At 33.8% G+C, this 20090-nt stretch overlaps 1 protein-coding gene across 1 annotated transcript in view; it reads left to right on the forward strand.

The window, feature by feature from the left end:
- The window catches only part of LOC149791414 (stAR-related lipid transfer protein 3-like), a 95647-nt gene that overhangs the window by 28693 nt on the left and 46864 nt on the right, over positions 1–20090 (forward strand). The window contains exons 7-8 of the mRNA XM_089969952.1: positions 1361–1496; positions 9879–9989. Coding sequence (XP_089826078.1) covers positions 1361–1496; positions 9879–9989 — 247 coding nt within the window. The remainder of the gene's footprint in view (positions 1–1360; positions 1497–9878; positions 9990–20090) is intronic.

Here is a 20090-nt window from a genome sequence, read left to right on the forward strand (position 1 = left end):
TCATTTATAGGTATGTGTAATCTAATTCTAACAAATGACATCCATTACTTTAATAGTCTGTTCTGAATGCCAGCATAACCTGTATGACTTTTACTATAGTATATGAGCTTTTTCCAATTTTTTTTCTCATTAATTTACAATAATTTCACACTAAATTTCTATTAAAAAATTTCCATATTGTTCCCTTTTTTAACATTTTTTTTTAAAAAGTAAACATTTTTTTATCTCTACATTTCACAAAGGGTTGCTGTAATGACTGTATGTGACACCATACGACATCAACATGTGACACCATACGACATCAGCATGTGACAATACTTGAATGGGTATAATTCCTACAATCATGTATAGCATACAGTAGTTGTGAGGAAATGCACACTGTCCTGAAAAAACAAACAATTGGCCACTTGAAGCTGAAATTTCATTATGTGATGCCAGGTTGTTGTTTCCTTTTGTTCTTATTAGTGTCTAACCAGTGTGAATTTTAAAAAATTATATTTGGTAGAAATTAATATAGAAAATGTTTGAAAAGTGGTTTTATATCTTGCCAATTATGCTGTAGAAAACATAAAAAAAGAGTAAATTCCTCTACAAAGGCACACACAGTATGGTTCTATGATCAGTAGCTAGTTATACCCCATTTGACGAGATTTTTTTAGTACAGAGAATCCTGATATAATGTAATAGATGGGTTCATAAATGGTGACCATACTTTAGACTCGATGTCATTAGAGCAGGAATAATCCGAAATTCACTGAATGATTATGAGTCGGTGGTTGTCATGGTATATAAACAAACATTCCGTAAAATGTATGGTACCAGTAATAAATTTACTACCTGCCAATTTATTTGACAGAGTTGAGACAGCTTTTTGAAATTAAATTTGTTACAACAAAGCACATTAAAACATGATTTGTGTTTGTAGTGCCAGGGAATAAGGGACAAAAAAATAGGAACCATGATGTGACCATTTTATATCCAAATCTGTGTTATAACAAAGTGCAGTATTGCAGGGTTTCCCTTTAATCATTTTGAATTTAGATCTCAATTTTGTTTAAAATTTGTAATGCCATGTTTATGTGATAAGTATCATCATATCAATTAAGTTCATTTTTAGGTCCACTGGTCATAGAGCAGAAGGATAGCTGGGATGACCTGTTGTCTGTGGTCTGTCTGTCTGTCTGTCTTGGATTCCTAGAAATTCATTTCAACCACTTGAGCATCAGTTCCCTTGAGGGACTTGTGTTGGTCCAGTTTGCATGGAATTTTGAGCTGATAATCTGGAATAATGAATAGCATTTTCTGCTATGTTATTTTACCTCTGCAGTGTCAAATAAGTTTTTCCTCTTTTTTGTTTCAGTTTAATGACCAGTTTTTTGGTGGCAAAAATCCCCTCAGCTATGTGCTGTTAATAGTGTGTTTTGTTATAGCATGGCTGGAAACGTGGTTTTTAGACTTCAAAGTCATACCGCATGAGAAAAAGCTGTTACGAAATGGTAAGATTCAGTTGTCTGTAATTTTTTATTGACTATTAGTCATTTGCTTTTAATGAACAAATATAGTTCAAAATATTTTTTTTATTATTTTCAGATCTATTTTAAGTACCTTTTGGTTATAAAATCCTGATGAAAGACATCATTTTCTGTATAAAAAAAGTTAAAGAACAATAGTAGTTTTTATTTTAAAAAGCAATCATATTTTTTAAGTAATTCAAGGCCAATTTCCATTATTCTGTCGTCATTTTAGGATGTTATGCATGGAGATTGCTCATTCCTCTAGCTTTGGTTTTCTAGCACAAGTTATTCTCTGTAAGGCCCTGCCAATGAAGCTGTAGGAAGCTGTGCTTTTTGCAATGTTTCCATTGATTATACCTGTAATTAAAATTCTTTTGATTCCCTTCAAATGAATGCTTGGTACACAAATATTCCATGATTACAAATAATGTGTGATGATTCAGTTGTGACCATGAATACAGATTTTTTTTTTAAATTGGGTACCATATATACTTCCTAGAGATTGACTCTAGCTGCACACAAAAAAACACAACCTAAACCTGCTGTCTCATAATATGCTGGCAGATCAGGGTGTATGTTGCTTGTTCTAGTGATTACCCCTAAGAAACTGCTGAGACCCAAATCTTTTGGTGCTTTGTGTGTTGACTTTTCCACTCATGTTTTATACTTGGAATGGATAATAAGTGTTGACTTCTTCCACTCATGTTATATACTTGGAATGGATAATAAGTGTTGACTTTTCCACTCATGTTTTATACTTGGAATGGATAATAAGTGTTGACTTTTCCACTCATGTTTTATACTTGGAATGGATAATAAGTGTTGACTTCTTCCACTCATGTTATATACTTGGAATGGATAATAAGTGTTGACTTTTCCACTCATGTTTTATACTTGGAATGGATAATAAGTGTTGACTTTTCCACTCATGTTTTATACTTGGAATGGATAATAAGTGTTGACTTTCCACTCATGTTATATACTTGGAATGGATAATAAGTGTTGACTTTTCCACTCATGTTTTATACTTGGAATGGATAATAAGTGTTGACTTCTTCCACTCATGTTTTATACTTGGAATGGATAATAAGTGTTGACTTTCCACTCATGCTATATACTTGGAATGGATAATAAGTGTTGACTTTTCCACTCATGTTTTATACTTGGAATGGATAATAAGTGTTGACTTTCCACTCATGTTATATACTTGGAATGGATAATAAGTGTTCACTTTTCCACTCATGTTTTATACTTGGAATGGATAATAAGTGTTGACTTCTTCCACTCATGTTTTATACTTGGAATGGATAATAAGTGTTGACTTTCCACTCATGTTATATACTTGGAATGGATAATAAGTGTTGACTTTTCCACTCATGTTTTATACTTGGAATGGATAATAAGTGTTGACTTCTTCCACTCATGTTTTATACTTGGAATGGATAATAAGTGTTGACTTTCCACTCATGTTATATACTTGGAATGGATAATAAGTGTTGACTTTTCCACTCATGTTTTATACTTGGAATGGATAATAAGTGTTGACTTTCCACTCATGTTATATACTTGGAATGGATAATAAGTGTTGACTTTTCCACTCATGTTTTATACTTGGAATGGATAATAAGTGTTGACTTTTCCACTCATGTTTTATACTTGGAATGGATAATAAGTGTTGACTTCTTCCACTCATGTTTTTTACTTGAAATGGATAATAAGTGTTGACTTTTCACTCATGTTTTATACTTGGAATGGATAATAAGTGTTGACTTTTCCACTCATGTTTTATACTTGGAATGGATAATAAGTGTTGACTTCTTCCACTCATGTTTTATACTTGAAATGGATAATAAGTGTTGACTTTCCACTCATGTTATATACTTGGAATGGATAATAAGTGTTGACTTTTCCACTCATGTTTTATACTTGGAATGGATAATAAGTGTTGACTTTTCACTCATGTTTTATACTAGGAATGGATAATAAGTGTTGACTTCTTCCACTCATGCTGTATACCTGAAAAGAATAATTGGTGTTGACTTCTTCAACTCTTTTTTTTATACTTAGAATGGATATTTAGTGTTGACATTTCACTCATGTTATATACTTGGAATGGATAATAAGTGTTCACTTTTCCACTCATGTTTTATACTTGGAATGGATAATAAGTGTTCACTTTTCCACTCATGTTTTATACTTGGAATGGATAATAAGTGTTCACTTTTCCACTCATGTTTTATACTTGGAATGGATAATAAGTGTTGACTTTCCACTCATGTTTTATACTTGGAATGGATAATAAGTGTTGACTTTTCCACTCATGTTTTATACTTGAAATGGATAATAAGTGTTGACTTTTCCACTCATGTTTTATACTTGGAATGGATAATAAGTGTTCACTTTTCCACTCATGTTTTATACTTGGAATGGATAATAAGTGTTCACTTTTCCACTCATGTTTTATACTTGGAATGGATAATAAGTGTTGACTTTCCACTCATGTTTTATACTTGGAATGGATAATAAGTGTTGACTTTTCCACTCATGTTTTATACTTGAAATGGATAATAAGTGTTGACTTTTCCACTCATGTTTTATACTTGAAATGGATAATAAGTGTTAACTTCTTCCACTCATGTTTTATACTTGAAATGGATAATAAGTGTTGACTTTCCACTCATGTTATATACTTGGAATGGATAATAAGTGTTGACTTTTCCACTCATGTTTTACACTTGGACTGGATAATTAGTGTTGACATTTCACTCATGTTTTATACTTGAAATGGATAATAAGTGTTGACTTTTCCACTCATGTTTTATACTTGGAATGGATAATAAGTGTTGACTTTCCACTCATGTTATATACTTGGAATGGATAATAAGTGTTGACTTTCCACTCATGTTATATACTTGGAATGGATAATAAGTGTTGACTTTTCCACTCATGTTTTATACTTGGAATGGATAATAAGTGTTGACTTTCCACTCATGTTATATACTTGGAATGGATAATAAGTGTTGACTTTTCCACTCATGTTTTATACTTGGAATGGATAATAAGTGTTGACTTCTTCCACTCATGTTTTATACTTGAAATGGATAATAAGTGTTGACTTTTCACTCACGTTTTATACTTGGAATGGATAATAAGTGTTGACTTTTCCACTCATGTTTTATACTTGGAATGGATAATAAGTGTTGACTTCTTCCACTCATGTTTTTTACTTGAAATGGATAATAAGTGTTGACTTTTCACTCATGTTTTATACTTGGAATGGATAATAAGTGTTGACTTTTCCACTCATGTTTTATACTTGGAATGGATAATAAGTGTTGACTTCTTCCACTCATGTTTTATACTTGAAATGGATAATAAGTGTTGACTTTCCACTCATGTTATATACTTGGAATGGATAATAAGTGTTGACTTTTCCACTCATGTTTTATACTTGGAATGGATAATAAGTGTTGACTTTTCACTCATGTTTTATACTAGGAATGGATAATAAGTGTTGACTTCTTCCACTCATGCTGTATACCTGAAAAGAATAATTGGTGTTGACTTCTTCAACTCTTTTTTTTATACTTAGAATGGATATTTAGTGTTGACATTTCACTCATGTTATATACTTGGAATGGATAATAAGTGTTCACTTTTCCACTCATGTTTTATACTTGGAATGGATAATAAGTGTTCACTTTTCCACTCATGTTTTATACTTGGAATGGATAATAAGTGTTCACTTTTCCACTCATGTTTTATACTTGGAATGGATAATAAGTGTTGACTTTCCACTCATGTTTTATACTTGGAATGGATAATAAGTGTTGACTTTTCCACTCATGTTTTATACTTGAAATGGATAATAAGTGTTGACTTTTCCACTCATGTTTTATACTTGGAATGGATAATAAGTGTTCACTTTTCCACTCATGTTTTATACTTGGAATGGATAATAAGTGTTCACTTTTCCACTCATGTTTTATACTTGGAATGGATAATAAGTGTTGACTTTCCACTCATGTTTTATACTTGGAATGGATAATAAGTGTTGACTTTTCCACTCATGTTTTATACTTGAAATGGATAATAAGTGTTGACTTTTCCACTCATGTTTTATACTTGAAATGGATAATAAGTGTTAACTTCTTCCACTCATGTTTTATACTTGAAATGGATAATAAGTGTTGACTTTCCACTCATGTTATATACTTGGAATGGATAATAAGTGTTGACTTTTCCACTCATGTTTTACACTTGGACTGGATAATTAGTGTTGACATTTCACTCATGTTTTATACTTGAAATGGATAATAAGTGTTGACTTTTCCACTCATGTTTTATACTTGGAATGGATAATAAGTGTTGACTTTCCACTCATGTTATATACTTGGAATGGATAATAAGTGTTGACTTTCCACTCATGTTATATACTTGGAATGGATAATAAGTGTTGACTTTTCCACTCATGTTTTATACTTGGAATGGATAATAAGTGTTGACTTTCCACTCATGTTATATACTTGGAATGGATAATAAGTGTTGACTTTTCCACTCATGTTTTATACTTGGAATGGATAATAAGTGTTGACTTCTTCCACTCATGTTTTATACTTGAAATGGATAATAAGTGTTGACTTTTCACTCAAGTTTTATACTTGGAATGGATAATAAGTGTTGACTTTTCCACTCATGTTTTATACTTGGAATGGATAATAAGTGTTGACTTCTTCCACTCATGTTTTATACTTGAAATGGATAATAAGTGTTGACTTTCCACTCATGTTATATACTTGGAATGGATAATAAGTGTTGACTTTTCCACTCATGTTTTATACTTGGAATGGATAATAAGTGTTGACTTTTCACTCATGTTTTATACTAGGAATGGATAATAAGTGTTGACTTCTTCCACTCATGCTGTATACCTGAAAAGAATAATTGGTGTTGACTTCTTCAACTCTTTTTTTTATACTTAGAATGGATATTTAGTGTTGACATTTCACTCATGTTATATACTTGGAATGGATAATAAGTGTTGACTTTTCCACTCATGTTATATACTTGGAATGGATAATAAGTGTTGACTTTTCCACTCATGTTTTATACTTGGAATGGATAATAAGTGTTGACTTCTTCCACTCATGTTTTATACTTGGAATGGATAATAAGTGTTGACTTTCCACTCATGTTATATACTTGGAATGGATAATAAGTGTTGACTTTTCCACTCATGTTTTATACTTGGAATGGATAATAAGTGTTGACTTTCCACTCATGTTATATACTTGGAATGGATAATAAGTGTTGACTTTTCCACTCATGTTTTATACTTGGAATGGATAATAAGTGTTGACTTCTTCCACTCATGTTTTATACTTGGAATGGATAATAAGTGTTGACTTTCCACTCATGTTTTATACTTGGAATGGATAATAAGTGTTGACTTTTCCACTCATGTTTTATACTTGGAATGGATAATAAGTGTTGACTTCTTCCACTCATGTTTTATACTTGGAATGGATAATAAGTGTTGACTTTCCACTCATGTTATATACTTGGAATGGATAATAAGTGTTGACTTTTCCACTCATGTTTTATACTTGGAATGGATAATAAGTGTTGACTTTCCACTCATGTTTTATACTTGGAATGGATAATAAGTGTTGACTTCTTCCACTCATGTTTTATACTTGGAATGGATAATAAGTGTTGACTTTCCACTCATGTTATATACTTGGAATGGATAATAAGTGTTGACTTTTCCACTCATGTTTTATACTTGGAATGGATAATAAGTGTTGACTTCTTCCACTCATGTTTTATACTTGAAATGGATAATAAGTGTTGACTTTTCACTCATGTTTTATACTTGGAATGGATAATAAGTGTTGACTTTTCCACTCATGTTTTATACTTGGAATGGATAATAAGTGTTGACTTCTTCCACTCATGTTTTATACTTGAAATGGATAATAAGTGTTGACTTTCCACTCATGTTATATACTTGGAATGGATAATAAGTGTTGACTTTTCCACTCATGTTTTATACTTGGAATGGATAATAAGTGTTGACTTCTTCCACTCATGTTTTATACTTGGAATGGATAATAAGTGTTGACTTTTCCACTCATGTTTTATACTTGAAATGGATAATAAGTGTTGACTTTTCCACTCATGTTTTATACTTGGAATGGATAATAAGTGTTCACTTTTCCACTCATGTTTTATACTTGGAATGGATAATAAGTGTTCACTTTTCCACTCATGTTTTATACTTGGAATGGATAATAAGTGTTGACTTTTCCACTCATGTTATATACTTGAAATGGATAATAAGTGTTGACTTTTCCACTCATGTTTTATACTTGGACTGGATAATTAGTGTTGACATTTCACTCATGTTTTATACTTGGAATGGATAATAAGTGTTGACTTTCCACTCATGTTATATACTTGGAATGGATAATAAGTGTTGACTTTCCACTCATGTTTTATACTTGGAATGGATAATAAGTGTTGACTTTTCCACTCATGTTTTATACTTGAAATGGATAATAAGTGTTGACTTTTCCACTCATGTTTTATACTTGAAATGGATAATAAGTGTTGACTTTCCACTCATGTTATATACTTGGAATGGATAATAAGTGTTGACTTTTCCACTCATGTTTTATACTAGGAATGGATAATTAGTGTTGACGTTTCACTCATGTTTTATGCTTGGAATGGATAATAAGTGTTGACTTTTCCACTCATGTTTTATACTTGTAATGGATAATAAGTGTTGACGTTTCCACTCATGTTTTATACTTGGAATGGATAATAAGTGTTGACTTCTTCCACTCATGCTGTATACCTGAAAAGAATAATTGGTGTTGACTTCTTCAACTCTTTTTTTATACTTAGAATGGATATTTAGTGTTGACATTTCCACTCATGTTATATACTTGGAATGGATAATTAGTGTTGACATTTCCACTCATGTTATATGCTAGGAATGGATAACAGGTGTTGACTTCATCAGCAGCTGTTTATGGTACTCACTTAGGAATAATTTATGCCCATTTTGTATGCTTTTTATTGAGCTATTATATCACTATTTGAAATAAAAATATATAAAAAATATAACTGTTGGCAAAGAACATGCATAAACAACTAAGAGGCCAGACTTAATTGCTCCTGACATTTTTGGGAAATGGAGGTAACCATACCCTGATAGTATCATCTGACTATTTTCTCATTGCTGTGCCTGCACTTGCCGCACTTGTCTTTTTTTGCTATACCTGTCAATGCAGTGCGTACCTTTACACTCATAACTTCAGATTTAGGTAGGGAAAGATGTTATATTTTGCAAAAATTTTATTTTAGCAATTTTGGCAAAGTTTCTCTTAATCTAAGAGAACCTGTTGTTATTGGCTTCAACAATACACATAAACTAAATTACTTGCATACTGCTTGTGGCAGTTCATGGAGGCTTGCAATAAATTAAACTCAAATTAATAAGTTGAAAATGCTCATGAAGTAATTATTTATCAAAACAACTTATCAACCAACAATGTTGGGGGGTCCAAGCATATCATGCCACCACTTGTGTTATGTAACAGTTTGTAAGTGACATTTATGTCAGACAGTGTCATGGACTCTTATGCATTTGAAAATATCGTAACTGAAATTATTTTTGATGTTCCATTATTCATCTCCTAATTTAGGATATAATCACACAAAAAATAATGTGATTTTCAAGTACATATTTCATTGACAAATGTTGTTTAAACAAGCATAAATTTGCATTTTGAGTACATATATATGGACCAGGAAATAAAACAAAATGTTTAGGGATGCTATTTTACTCCTTCATGATATCTGCATGTATTTATGTCTCCAGTTTTGCTTTGCGTTCAGTAAGTATTATTCATAAATACCATAAAATTGTCAAGCTTTTACATGTACATGTATTATGAATGTAAGAGGGTGCTTTTTTCATATATATCTGGAAAACAAAATCTGAATTATGTTTTTTTCAATAAATCCTGAAACCACTTTTCAGTGTTCTGTTATAACACAATGTTGTACCATGAAATCGATGGTGATTAATGTCCGAATCACCAGGTATTATTTATGTTAGGATACCTTCCTTGTGGCTGCTAGAGCACTCAATGCTGATTGGTCAATGTTCTTGTCAGAAACAAGCTTTCAGAAGGGTTAGTTTAGTTAAAAAACAATTCTGACCAAAATTGTGCAAATATTATATTCCTTGTAAATAATATGCATGTTTACAGCAACACATTGTATGAAAAAGTATTATGCTGCACAATTAAAGCTATTATTTTAATCCACACACAAAACATTTTATTTCAGTAAGCTCTTATGACTCTGAAAGAGATCCTTTGCTGCATAATTACAATACATATGAATCAACTGCAACGAATGATAATGGAGAATTTTACTCTCCACAGGCAACTCCGGAAGGTAGGTCCATTTCCTCATATTATAATTATGTCATCTTCGTGTTAGGTCACCAACTCATGATAGTCAAAACCAGATTGCCATATCAAGATTTTTTCAATATGTAGCAATGAGTTTAGCATGAATGCAACCTTCCTTTTTATTTTACATGCTAAGAACTCACTGTTTATTTAATTGGTTCGTGCAAGATGCAGAAAAAAGAAATTATATTCTCTTTTCTTTACTCGGAATTCTAATATAAGTTCTCAGCTTTCTCTTGCTTGTTATAGTTCTCCTTCCATTCTTCGTTGCTAAGGTTTTTCTATTTAAGTGACCCTGTGTATTGAGGCTAGTCATTGCTAAAGGCCTTCTTGGGCTAGTCCCCAAAATGTGTCCACTGTGCACAGGTTTGATGGTAAATTATAACTTACAGAAATTGAAGTACTATGGTTCTAACATCTTTGTTACACTTTTTGGATGTTTTGAGGTTTGAGGCAATGCACAAGGACTAGGCATGCCAATTATGATATTTGAGTTACTAAGATTTAGCTTAGACAGTAATTTCAAATTGCAGTATTTCTAATTGTGTGTCTAAACCCTACCATGTTTTTCACTTAAAACTAAGTCATCCAAAGTATGTGTACATGTACAAGGAATAGGAAAAGAGACTAAATTACTAAAAGAGACTACCTTAAATGTTGCCTGTCCTATATAACTAAGAAAAAGTTTTTCACTGCAAATAAGTCATCCAAAATATGTGTATTTGATGAAGAGAGATTACAATACTGAGAGAGGCCACCAAAAGTTGTCTTCCTTTGATAGTTGCCTGGCCAATAACCAACAAGTTTTTAAATAAAAATAGGCTGCCAAAAATATGTTCATATGTAAGAGACAGGAAAAAGTAACTTAAATATTGAACTAAGTTGGCTGTCTCATTACGAAAAACATTTTCATGAGAAAACAAAGATGGCTACAATATGCATTCATGTACAACAGAAATTAAAAAGAGACTAAAAGAATGAAAGTGAGTCATCTTTGAAAGTTGTTTGTCTAAAAATATTCACTTGAAAATAAACTGCCCAAATTGTGTGTACATGTGCAAGATACAGCAAAAAGAGGGTCATTTTGATGGTTGGCTGTCCATTTAGAACTGTTAATAACAAAATTTATAGGTGTATTTGTGTGTGTGCGACAAGATAAGAAAATAAAATATAGAATGATTGATTAGACAGAATGCTTGGAAGTATATTTAGGGATGCAGAGAAACAAATGTTAATGGTCAGTCCAAAATAAGTCAAGAGTATAAACATATATTGATAGTAATGATTAAAAGGAGACATTTTTAACAGATTTTGGTGGGATCATAGACAGTTTTTATTTTCGTAGTAAAGGTGTGAGTAACTCCCATTTTCATTATTTGTAAGTCTTGCCATTAAGTGTATCTAAAGTATTTGATGGGTCAACAAAAAAAATTATTAATTTAAAATATCCCTTAATTGTAGTATGTATGGTAGTACACCACCTCTCGTTGTTGTTGTTGTTGTTGTTGTGGGGTTTAACGCCATTTTTCAGCACGATAGGCTATACATGGCGGCCAGTATTAATGGTGGAGGAAGAACCCGGAAAACCCCGGAAAGAACCACCGACCCACGAGAAGCTACTGGCAAGCTTTCTCACATGCCCACATTGGCTGAATCTTAGACTCGAACCGCCGCAGACAGAGGTGAGATGGCAGTGATCCGTAACGAAGAGCGCTTTAGACCACTCGGCCACTCGGGGCCCCCCACCTCTCGTTAACACAGCCTGATAACTCATGAACCCACTTATAATGTGGGGTCAGGTTTGGACCCCATTTTTTAATATTGATTGTTTTATTGTTGAAAACAGTTTATAGGACCTGGAAATTTTAATCAACATTATTTAATTATAAACTTTTAATAAGAAGTCATATATTTTGTTACATGTTCTTTCCAATGTTCGTGGTACACTATAAACAACGATACTTAATGAAATTTTGATCAATGAAAATGACTCTTACGCCTGCTGCATGCAGTACTTTGATAAAGAAATATCAGTAAAATAATTTTGTATCAATCAAAATTTGTGTGTTCTATCTTTCAGTTCAGTTTAAATGTAATCACAAATGCAATGTGCCCTCTTGTATTCAAAAGTAAAATGTGTCAGTCAACCATAACAGCTATATCACTGAGAACTTAACTTAGTGCCAACCATGTTTTGATATCTGACTACTTGCTTAAGTATTTGCTGGATGGTTGCACTGAATTAAAAGCTGGCCTCCTTTGTATTATCACTGTCACAGAATAGAAACCGCATGGGTGTTTGGAGTAAATGAATAAAACAAACACAATGTGAGAAAGATGGAAATTTATGAAATGAATTAATAAAGAAAACTATATGATGTAAAAATACAATGATTCTCTCATGCTCTCAATATACGATTGACCCAGTCACTCTACACAACATTCACACATTGAAAATAAACCAAACATATGAAATCAATATGAAGTACAGATCCAGGAAACCTCATGGACTGCAGATACGCTTCAAACAGTATTCTACACTACAAGAGAGATTCACATAATCTCTAATATGAACTCCGATTAAGATTCAAAATAATCCTATGAAAAAAATGCAATTGGAACAATAATTGAACCAAACGTATGCTTCTAGACCCCTTGTACAGTCGCACGCTTCCTTGGGTTGGCCCACACTCGTATTGGCCGCTCGCACCCTTTATGGATCCACCACATGTACAGTCATACGTATGCACATGTACAGACAGCATACCACACCCTTTTGAATTTGCTACGTCTACATCCATGGCACATACATATCATTACCATCACCATTACCGTAACCATACCACATACCACACCACATACCACACCACACACCACACCACACCATACCATACCATAGTATACCATACCATACTATACCATACACCATATACCATACCATACTATACCATACCATACACCATACACCATACCATACTATACCATACCATACACCATATACCATACCATACCATACCATACACCATACACCATATACCATACCATACCATACACCATACACCATATACCATACCATACCATACCATACCATACATATCGACAGCATGCAGCCTTAAATACTCTGGAAACTCCAGAAAGCTCTAGACATCTCTAATCAGCTCTAGTCATAGTCTCAGTCACAATCACAGTGACGTCACAATCACAGCGACAGTCAGCCCTATGGCTGGAGAACAGTGGAGAGTGTACACTCCTTGACATGAGCCAAAACGACCAGTGTCGGTTTAGAAATGATCCTACTTAAATCCATAGGAGAGTGAGCAAAAGTCAGGGTAAAATACCCGTGCATATCATGTTATTAATATCCTGTCGTCGCAAGTAATTTCCGGCGAGGTACATGTTAATACAGTCTCTTACCTGGAAAAACACTTAATCACCCTACATAACGTTGTATGCATCACCCTAGATAACGTTGTACGGATGTACAACGAGAAATAGTCAAATAGTTCTAAGGCAAAACCAAGTTATTTTTTTGCCTAATTCTGTGACAGTCACGTTAATTACGTCTTTTGTATTACATAAAGGGGATTGAATAAAAGAAAAGTTAAAAGGCATGCAAATTCTACATGTGTAAGATCTAGTGACCCTGGTCATAAATCAGTTGAACTCAATCCAAATGGTCAGTCAAACACAGTTATAAATATTATTGTGTACATAGCATAATTATACCACCTTAAATTAACCTACTCATTCATAAATGTGATCAAATATAACAATGAAACCAACAGAAATTAATACTTTGTTACAATAAGAGATAGAATCATTGTGAAGAAGTGAGTTTCAGAGAATTCCTGAATTGGCACTTTGAGAAATCCTCTGGGATGAGAAGTATCTCTAATATTTGCAGTGAAATCATGGCATCAATATTTTACTAATTGAGCAATTAAAAAAATTGATTTCGACGTAAACGATTGCTGCATGAAATAAATGTAGCTAGTGTTTGGAAAAGGGAATCTTGTTTCATGGTGTTTCGTCAGTTAGTCTGGTCCTTATCTCATAGACTCCCTGCTTCTCACTTTGTCTATACATGGATCAGGAAACCAGACTAATCAACAACAAAAAGCAGTGATATAATACACAAATGTTCTCACATACACGTGGATATTGTTTGGAATAATGCTAACGATCTTTCAGGTGTTGGGCATCTTGAAAATGAATGTAATTTGTACAGAATAAGAAACAACTTCATTACGGAAAACACTTTATTTTCAAGTATTTTCGATGCAATTATAAAACGAGTTACCAGCCATTAAACAGTATATTTACACACACATGCCCATCCCATGTTTTTCTTGACGTCAGGCGGAGATGGGATCACTTATTTTTTGAAGGTCCCTCGGTAACTTGCACGCTCACTTATAGTTCAGTCATTGTTTTTGGATCCTGTTGTGCATGAGTTATTGAGGGAGGGATGTGATATGTGGTTTGTGAGTTATTGAGGGAGGGCTGTAATCTGTGGTGCTTAAAAAAGGATACATGGTTTTTCTTTGTTCAGTTATTTTTGGTTAAGTACTACATGTATTAGGAAATGTAAATTTCCATTGATTGCATGCATCACTATTAGTGGAAGATTGCAAGGGCCATTGATTGCAACAGTAGTATTGGGAGATCTACCGGGCCATTGATACAACAGTATTAAGGGAAGATTGAAAGGGCCATTGATGCATCAGTATAAACTAATTAAGCAGTAAATGGTGGTGGTGGTTTTTGGATTTAAAGTTATTTTTCAGCACATAATAAACTATATATGGCGGCCCGTATATATGGTGGAAGAAAAACATGGAATAACCCCAGAAAGAACCACCGACCGTCGGGAAGCTTTTGACAGAGGTGGCAAGCGCTTTAGATCACTCGACCACTCAGCGACCCTATACAAACTAAGTAGAATTTCTTTGAATGCCATTTACCAGCACGCAACGCCCAGATCAATTTTAATTAATGTAGAAGCAACCCTGTTCCAGAAACTGGCATAAACGTATAGTGTTACGTGATCACTATACGTAAAGAGCAAGCCATCGTGACCTACATTTTGTATGGTGTTGTACTCCTCCTGGTGTACGCAAATATTGAATTTAATGACCGTAAAAGCAGTAGTGTCCGATAAATTGAAATAAACGCAGTGCTAACGTTTATGATGACAACTACGCATGAGTGGGGATAATGAAGCTCTACTACACCTTCGTGCAATCAATCAATAATAATAATAATAATAATAATAATAATAATTTAATTTAGCCATGAAAGCATGTTGGTATTTTGGTCTACTCTTAAGTGGCGTGCGATACGTGCTACCTGGAAAACAATTACATTAAATCTGGCTGTAATGAATCTAAATATAAATACGTGCTGATCATTGTGCCTTGTGCCGTCTTATGTTGACAACAATTATCATTCTTACATGTACACAGGAATATAATATTACCTGATGTTTTGGAACATAGCTGGAATTTGTTTACCGACTTAATACCGGTGCGTGTATGTATGTATGTATGTATGTATGTGTGTGTGTGTGTGTGTGTGTGTGAGAGAGAGAGAGAGAGAGAGAGAGAGAATCTGTGCGTGTGATTTGGATTTTTAACGTAGCTTCAGTAATCAGTCATATCACTACGATGTTTGCAGTGTGGCAGTTTATAGTGATGTCTAGCAATGGGGCATCATGCCGCAGACATGTAGTATGATGCCCCACCCAGTCACATTATCCTGAAACCAGGTCCTGACCAGTCCTAACACTAACCTCTTAATGCTGAGCGCCAAGCGAGGCATCTGTTAAGTACCCTTTTTATAACTCGGCCGGGAATCGAACCCACGACCTCCCGCATCCGAGGCGGACGCTCTAACCACATTGCCACCGGAACCATACATTTCTAAGTACAGTGATGATTCTGCTATATTAACTGGGACGGCCTGGCAGTTTTCAATGCAGAATCACATGCTCTGGGTGGCACTGATAACGACGGCATTAAATATGCCGTCCATAGTCAGATTGCATTGAAATGTTTGGGCACGCGACATGAGTGAAATATAAAAACATTCCAGTCCTTTTTATACAACTGTCTTCATACAGACTTATAAACAGAGTAATCATGTTTATTTTGTATATTAAAATGTGTTATTTTTGTTGTTGTTGTTGTTCTTTTCAATTTTACCATATATATATATATATATATATATATATATATATATATATATATATATATATATATATATATATATAATGTGTGTGTCGTGATAAAATGCATATATGCGTGTATTAACTAAAAAGGATACTCCATATTTTGTTAAATTTATTTTCATTTTTTCGTTAAAAAGAATCTCTAAGATTTGCTTTGATTTCGATATCTAACAGGGATTCGAGGCGGGGGGTATGGGCAAGGTCCAAGCACACGAAATCTTTTCACATATTATAAACAGTGCTCAAACCCTTGGTTGAAGTGGTGTATGCGTATGTGTTCGAGCTCATGTATGTTCGTACATATACATATATGCCATTATTACCATCGCAGGCGAGACAGGAAGCCCAAACATACCTACATACAAACTCAAAGGATCAAAATAAGAATTATACCATTGTTTCAGCTGAATACAACAATTAATGGAAAATCTATTTTTAAATTTAAATATCTCAACATTGATGCCGTCACCGGAAAACTGCTACATAGTATTGTCATTCACATGCGAGACAAAAATATTGTCTTTATTCTTTCATATTTTTTTTCTGTAACTTATATTAAAGATTTCATGTTGCGATTATGATGAAATGTTGATTGAAATACGGTCTGAGGTATACTCAAATTGCTATTGCTTATTTTAGGTACCAGTAAATGTGCTTTCAAAATTTCACGATTTAATTAAGTCACGTGAATTACGCCAAGTACCTGCACTGAACTGTGCACGTATTTCTTTGCACACACACAAAAAAAGAAACACTCCCTGTTCTAAGTATCAGTTGACAGTAAAGATACTATCATTTGAAAACAGGATATTGAAATGATATTCTCATATCTAACCACATTTTTTGTTTTCTAAGATATTTCGGTTCAGCGAACGTAACTGAATTATATCGTTTAGCGATGGCAGATTTAAATGAAAATCATGTCACCGACAGTGGCTTAACAAGAACTCTTTCGAATAGGAACGTGGCATTTAGACTAAATATATGTAAGATGTGTAATCTTTCAGTAAATAAACTTATACATTCTTATTGGGATGTGGTTTAATTAATAGTGTTACTTCATTAACTGACACCATTTAAAATCAAAATAAAGATTTCTTGGAACATAATTCAATACAATAATCTTTGTTTAAACTCGCTGTAGATATTTGTCGCAATTATATGACTACATTTACCTTTTGATCCGGACTACTTTGGTAGCGGCGACCTTAGTGGTTAGAGCGTCCGCCTCGGATGCCGGTGGTCGCGGGTTTGAACCCCAGGCCGAGTCATATCAAAGACTTATAAAAATGGTACTCGCACCTGCCTCGCTTGGCGCATAGCATTAAGAGGTTAGTGGTATGACGGTCGGCCAGGATAATGTGACTGAGTGGGACATGATGCTACATGTCGGCGACATGATGCCCTACTGCTGGACCACTATAAACTGCCACAATGCAGACATAGTAGCGATATGACTAAAATTGTTAAAGTTACATTAAAAATCTAAATAACACACACACACACACACACACACACACCTTTTGACCCGCATAAATCAAATGGATTTTTTAAAAATCATATTGACTGCACCACGTCACAGCAACGCAAATATTATAACCTCTGCTTGTCTATCGTTGATAATATATCGTACACGTTAGTTGGACTTCCATGCACCAGTCAAAGTCCTTGACCCAAGCCTTTTCAGCCTACCAGAGTTATGTCTAATTATAACGAATAGTTTCCTGGTATACATCAGGTGTTTCAGTTTCATTCAGTCGAGGAATTTATAGATGAAGAAAATTTTGATATAATTGTATGCAGTCATGGAAGTGTATTGTGTGTGTGTGTGATTTGGATTTTTAACGTAGCTTTAACAATTTTTCAGTCATATCGCTAGATGTCTGCAGTGTGGCAGTTTTATAGTGATGTCTAGCACTGGGGCATCATGCTGCAGACAATGTCCCACCCAGTCACATTATCCTGACACCAGGTCGACAAGTCCTAATACTAACCTGTTAATGCTGAGCGCCAAGCGAGGCAGCTGTTAGTACCATTTTTGTATGGCTCTGGTATGACTAGGTCGGGATCGAACCCACAACCTCCCGCGTCCTAGGCGGACGCTCTAACCACTAGGCCACCGAAGCGGTCCGGAAGTGTATTGCAATAGATTACAGTTTTTTTATAGAATGTAGTTGATCATATCTACCCAGAACAGTAAGATTGCAAGCTAGGTCTACGACGACTTTGTTGATCAGATAACCTTAGTAAAGCGAACGCTGGCAAGGCAGAAGGTTAAAAATAGCTTCCACTTAATGAATAATATGAAAATTATTCCAACAGTAATTTTCTATATTCACTCCTAATTATACATCTGTGCATCTATGAAAGAGCTGGCGATGGATAACAACTATTTTCTTTCGTTCGTTTGTTTGTTCGAACCCCTTGCACTTAAATTATAGTGTCTGTTGGACAGTTTTACTACTTCTGCACAGATGTTTACTGAAGTAAAACAACCAATACGTTATTGGTTCAGTCTCACCACTCGTATGGCGCATCGTACGATGACGATCAATAATCATACGATTGGGACACAACTTTGTCAGTTTAAAGGTGATTTGTCGGCTTGTTAAAGGTTTTCTTTTTGAAAATGAAACGATTCTATCATATCTTGAACCAATTGCAGTTTCGATATGAACACAGCAATGCGGATAAAGGTAAATTATACTTTTTTGTTTCGTCATTTTCATCTTGATTGGGTTACCAAATTGATTTTCAATAAAAAGAAGTCCCTTTTTTAACTGCATTTAACGAAGATTCGCATTTCTAGAAAATCAATATAATAAAATGGGTATAAACACTAGAAAAATAAATGTTCCCTTCAGCTTGTAATATTTTCAAATACCAGAGATATTTTTAAAACAGTTGAAGCATTTGATGCATAAATAATAAATAATAACGATAAATTATAACGTGATTTTGATAGGAAAAAAATCCACCGTCGAATTAATCGACATGTATTCTGTTACTGTGTCACGAAAACGCCGCATAATGCGGAAAACATTTGGATGTAGTTATCATTGGGTTTTTTTTTTTCCTCCTTTATTGTTTGGCTTAAGTGTTCAGTGTTTTGGTTTTAAATTGTCTTTACCTAGTTCATGTATTTAATCTTAGAAAATAAGTATTGCTGTCCAGATAAAAATATATTTTACATACATTGAAAAATTGGAGCAATTCTCTGATTGTTAGAAAGTCTGAATAATTATTTTATTTGAACATGTATTAATTATTATTAAATTTATTATTTATCGTTATACCTAGTATCATTAAGATAAGACTCATTTATGAGCCAACAGGTAACAATCTAGTATCATTAAGATAAGACTCATTTATGAGCCAACAGGTAACAATCTGCATAAGCATTATATGTTTTTACTACATTCAATTACGTTGACATTATTTTAAGGAAAGTAACTAATAGATATAAATGGAGTACGGATTTACACGATCGTAACAATTTGAACAGACCCCATGTCTTTTGTTTATTCTCTTCGACATTCGTCTACGAGTCTGAAATCATTCATTGTTCTTCCAAGAAAAACTTAATACAGATTCAAAGCACTACTGGTGCCCAATTTTACAAGCACTTTTGAATTTATCTCCTCAGAAATAAGAGCACACGGGCGCAATCAATGGAAACACACAATCCGACAATGTAACGGTGGCGGGTATAAGATTATATTGTTGAAAACGCAAGCAGTTTTAGTTTGAGAAAGTGTCATACATCAAATACAGCCATAAAATTACTAATTGGCATACTTATGTTTTTGAATGCTTTTTCAGTCAGATTCGGTCCTACGTGTGCTTTATTAAGAC

Source organism: Sinohyriopsis cumingii, chromosome 9, assembly GCF_028554795.1.
Source record: "Sinohyriopsis cumingii isolate HCF-2022 chromosome 9, ASM2855479v2, whole genome shotgun sequence".
NCBI classification, from domain to species: Eukaryota; Metazoa; Mollusca; class Bivalvia; order Unionida; family Unionidae; genus Sinohyriopsis; species Sinohyriopsis cumingii.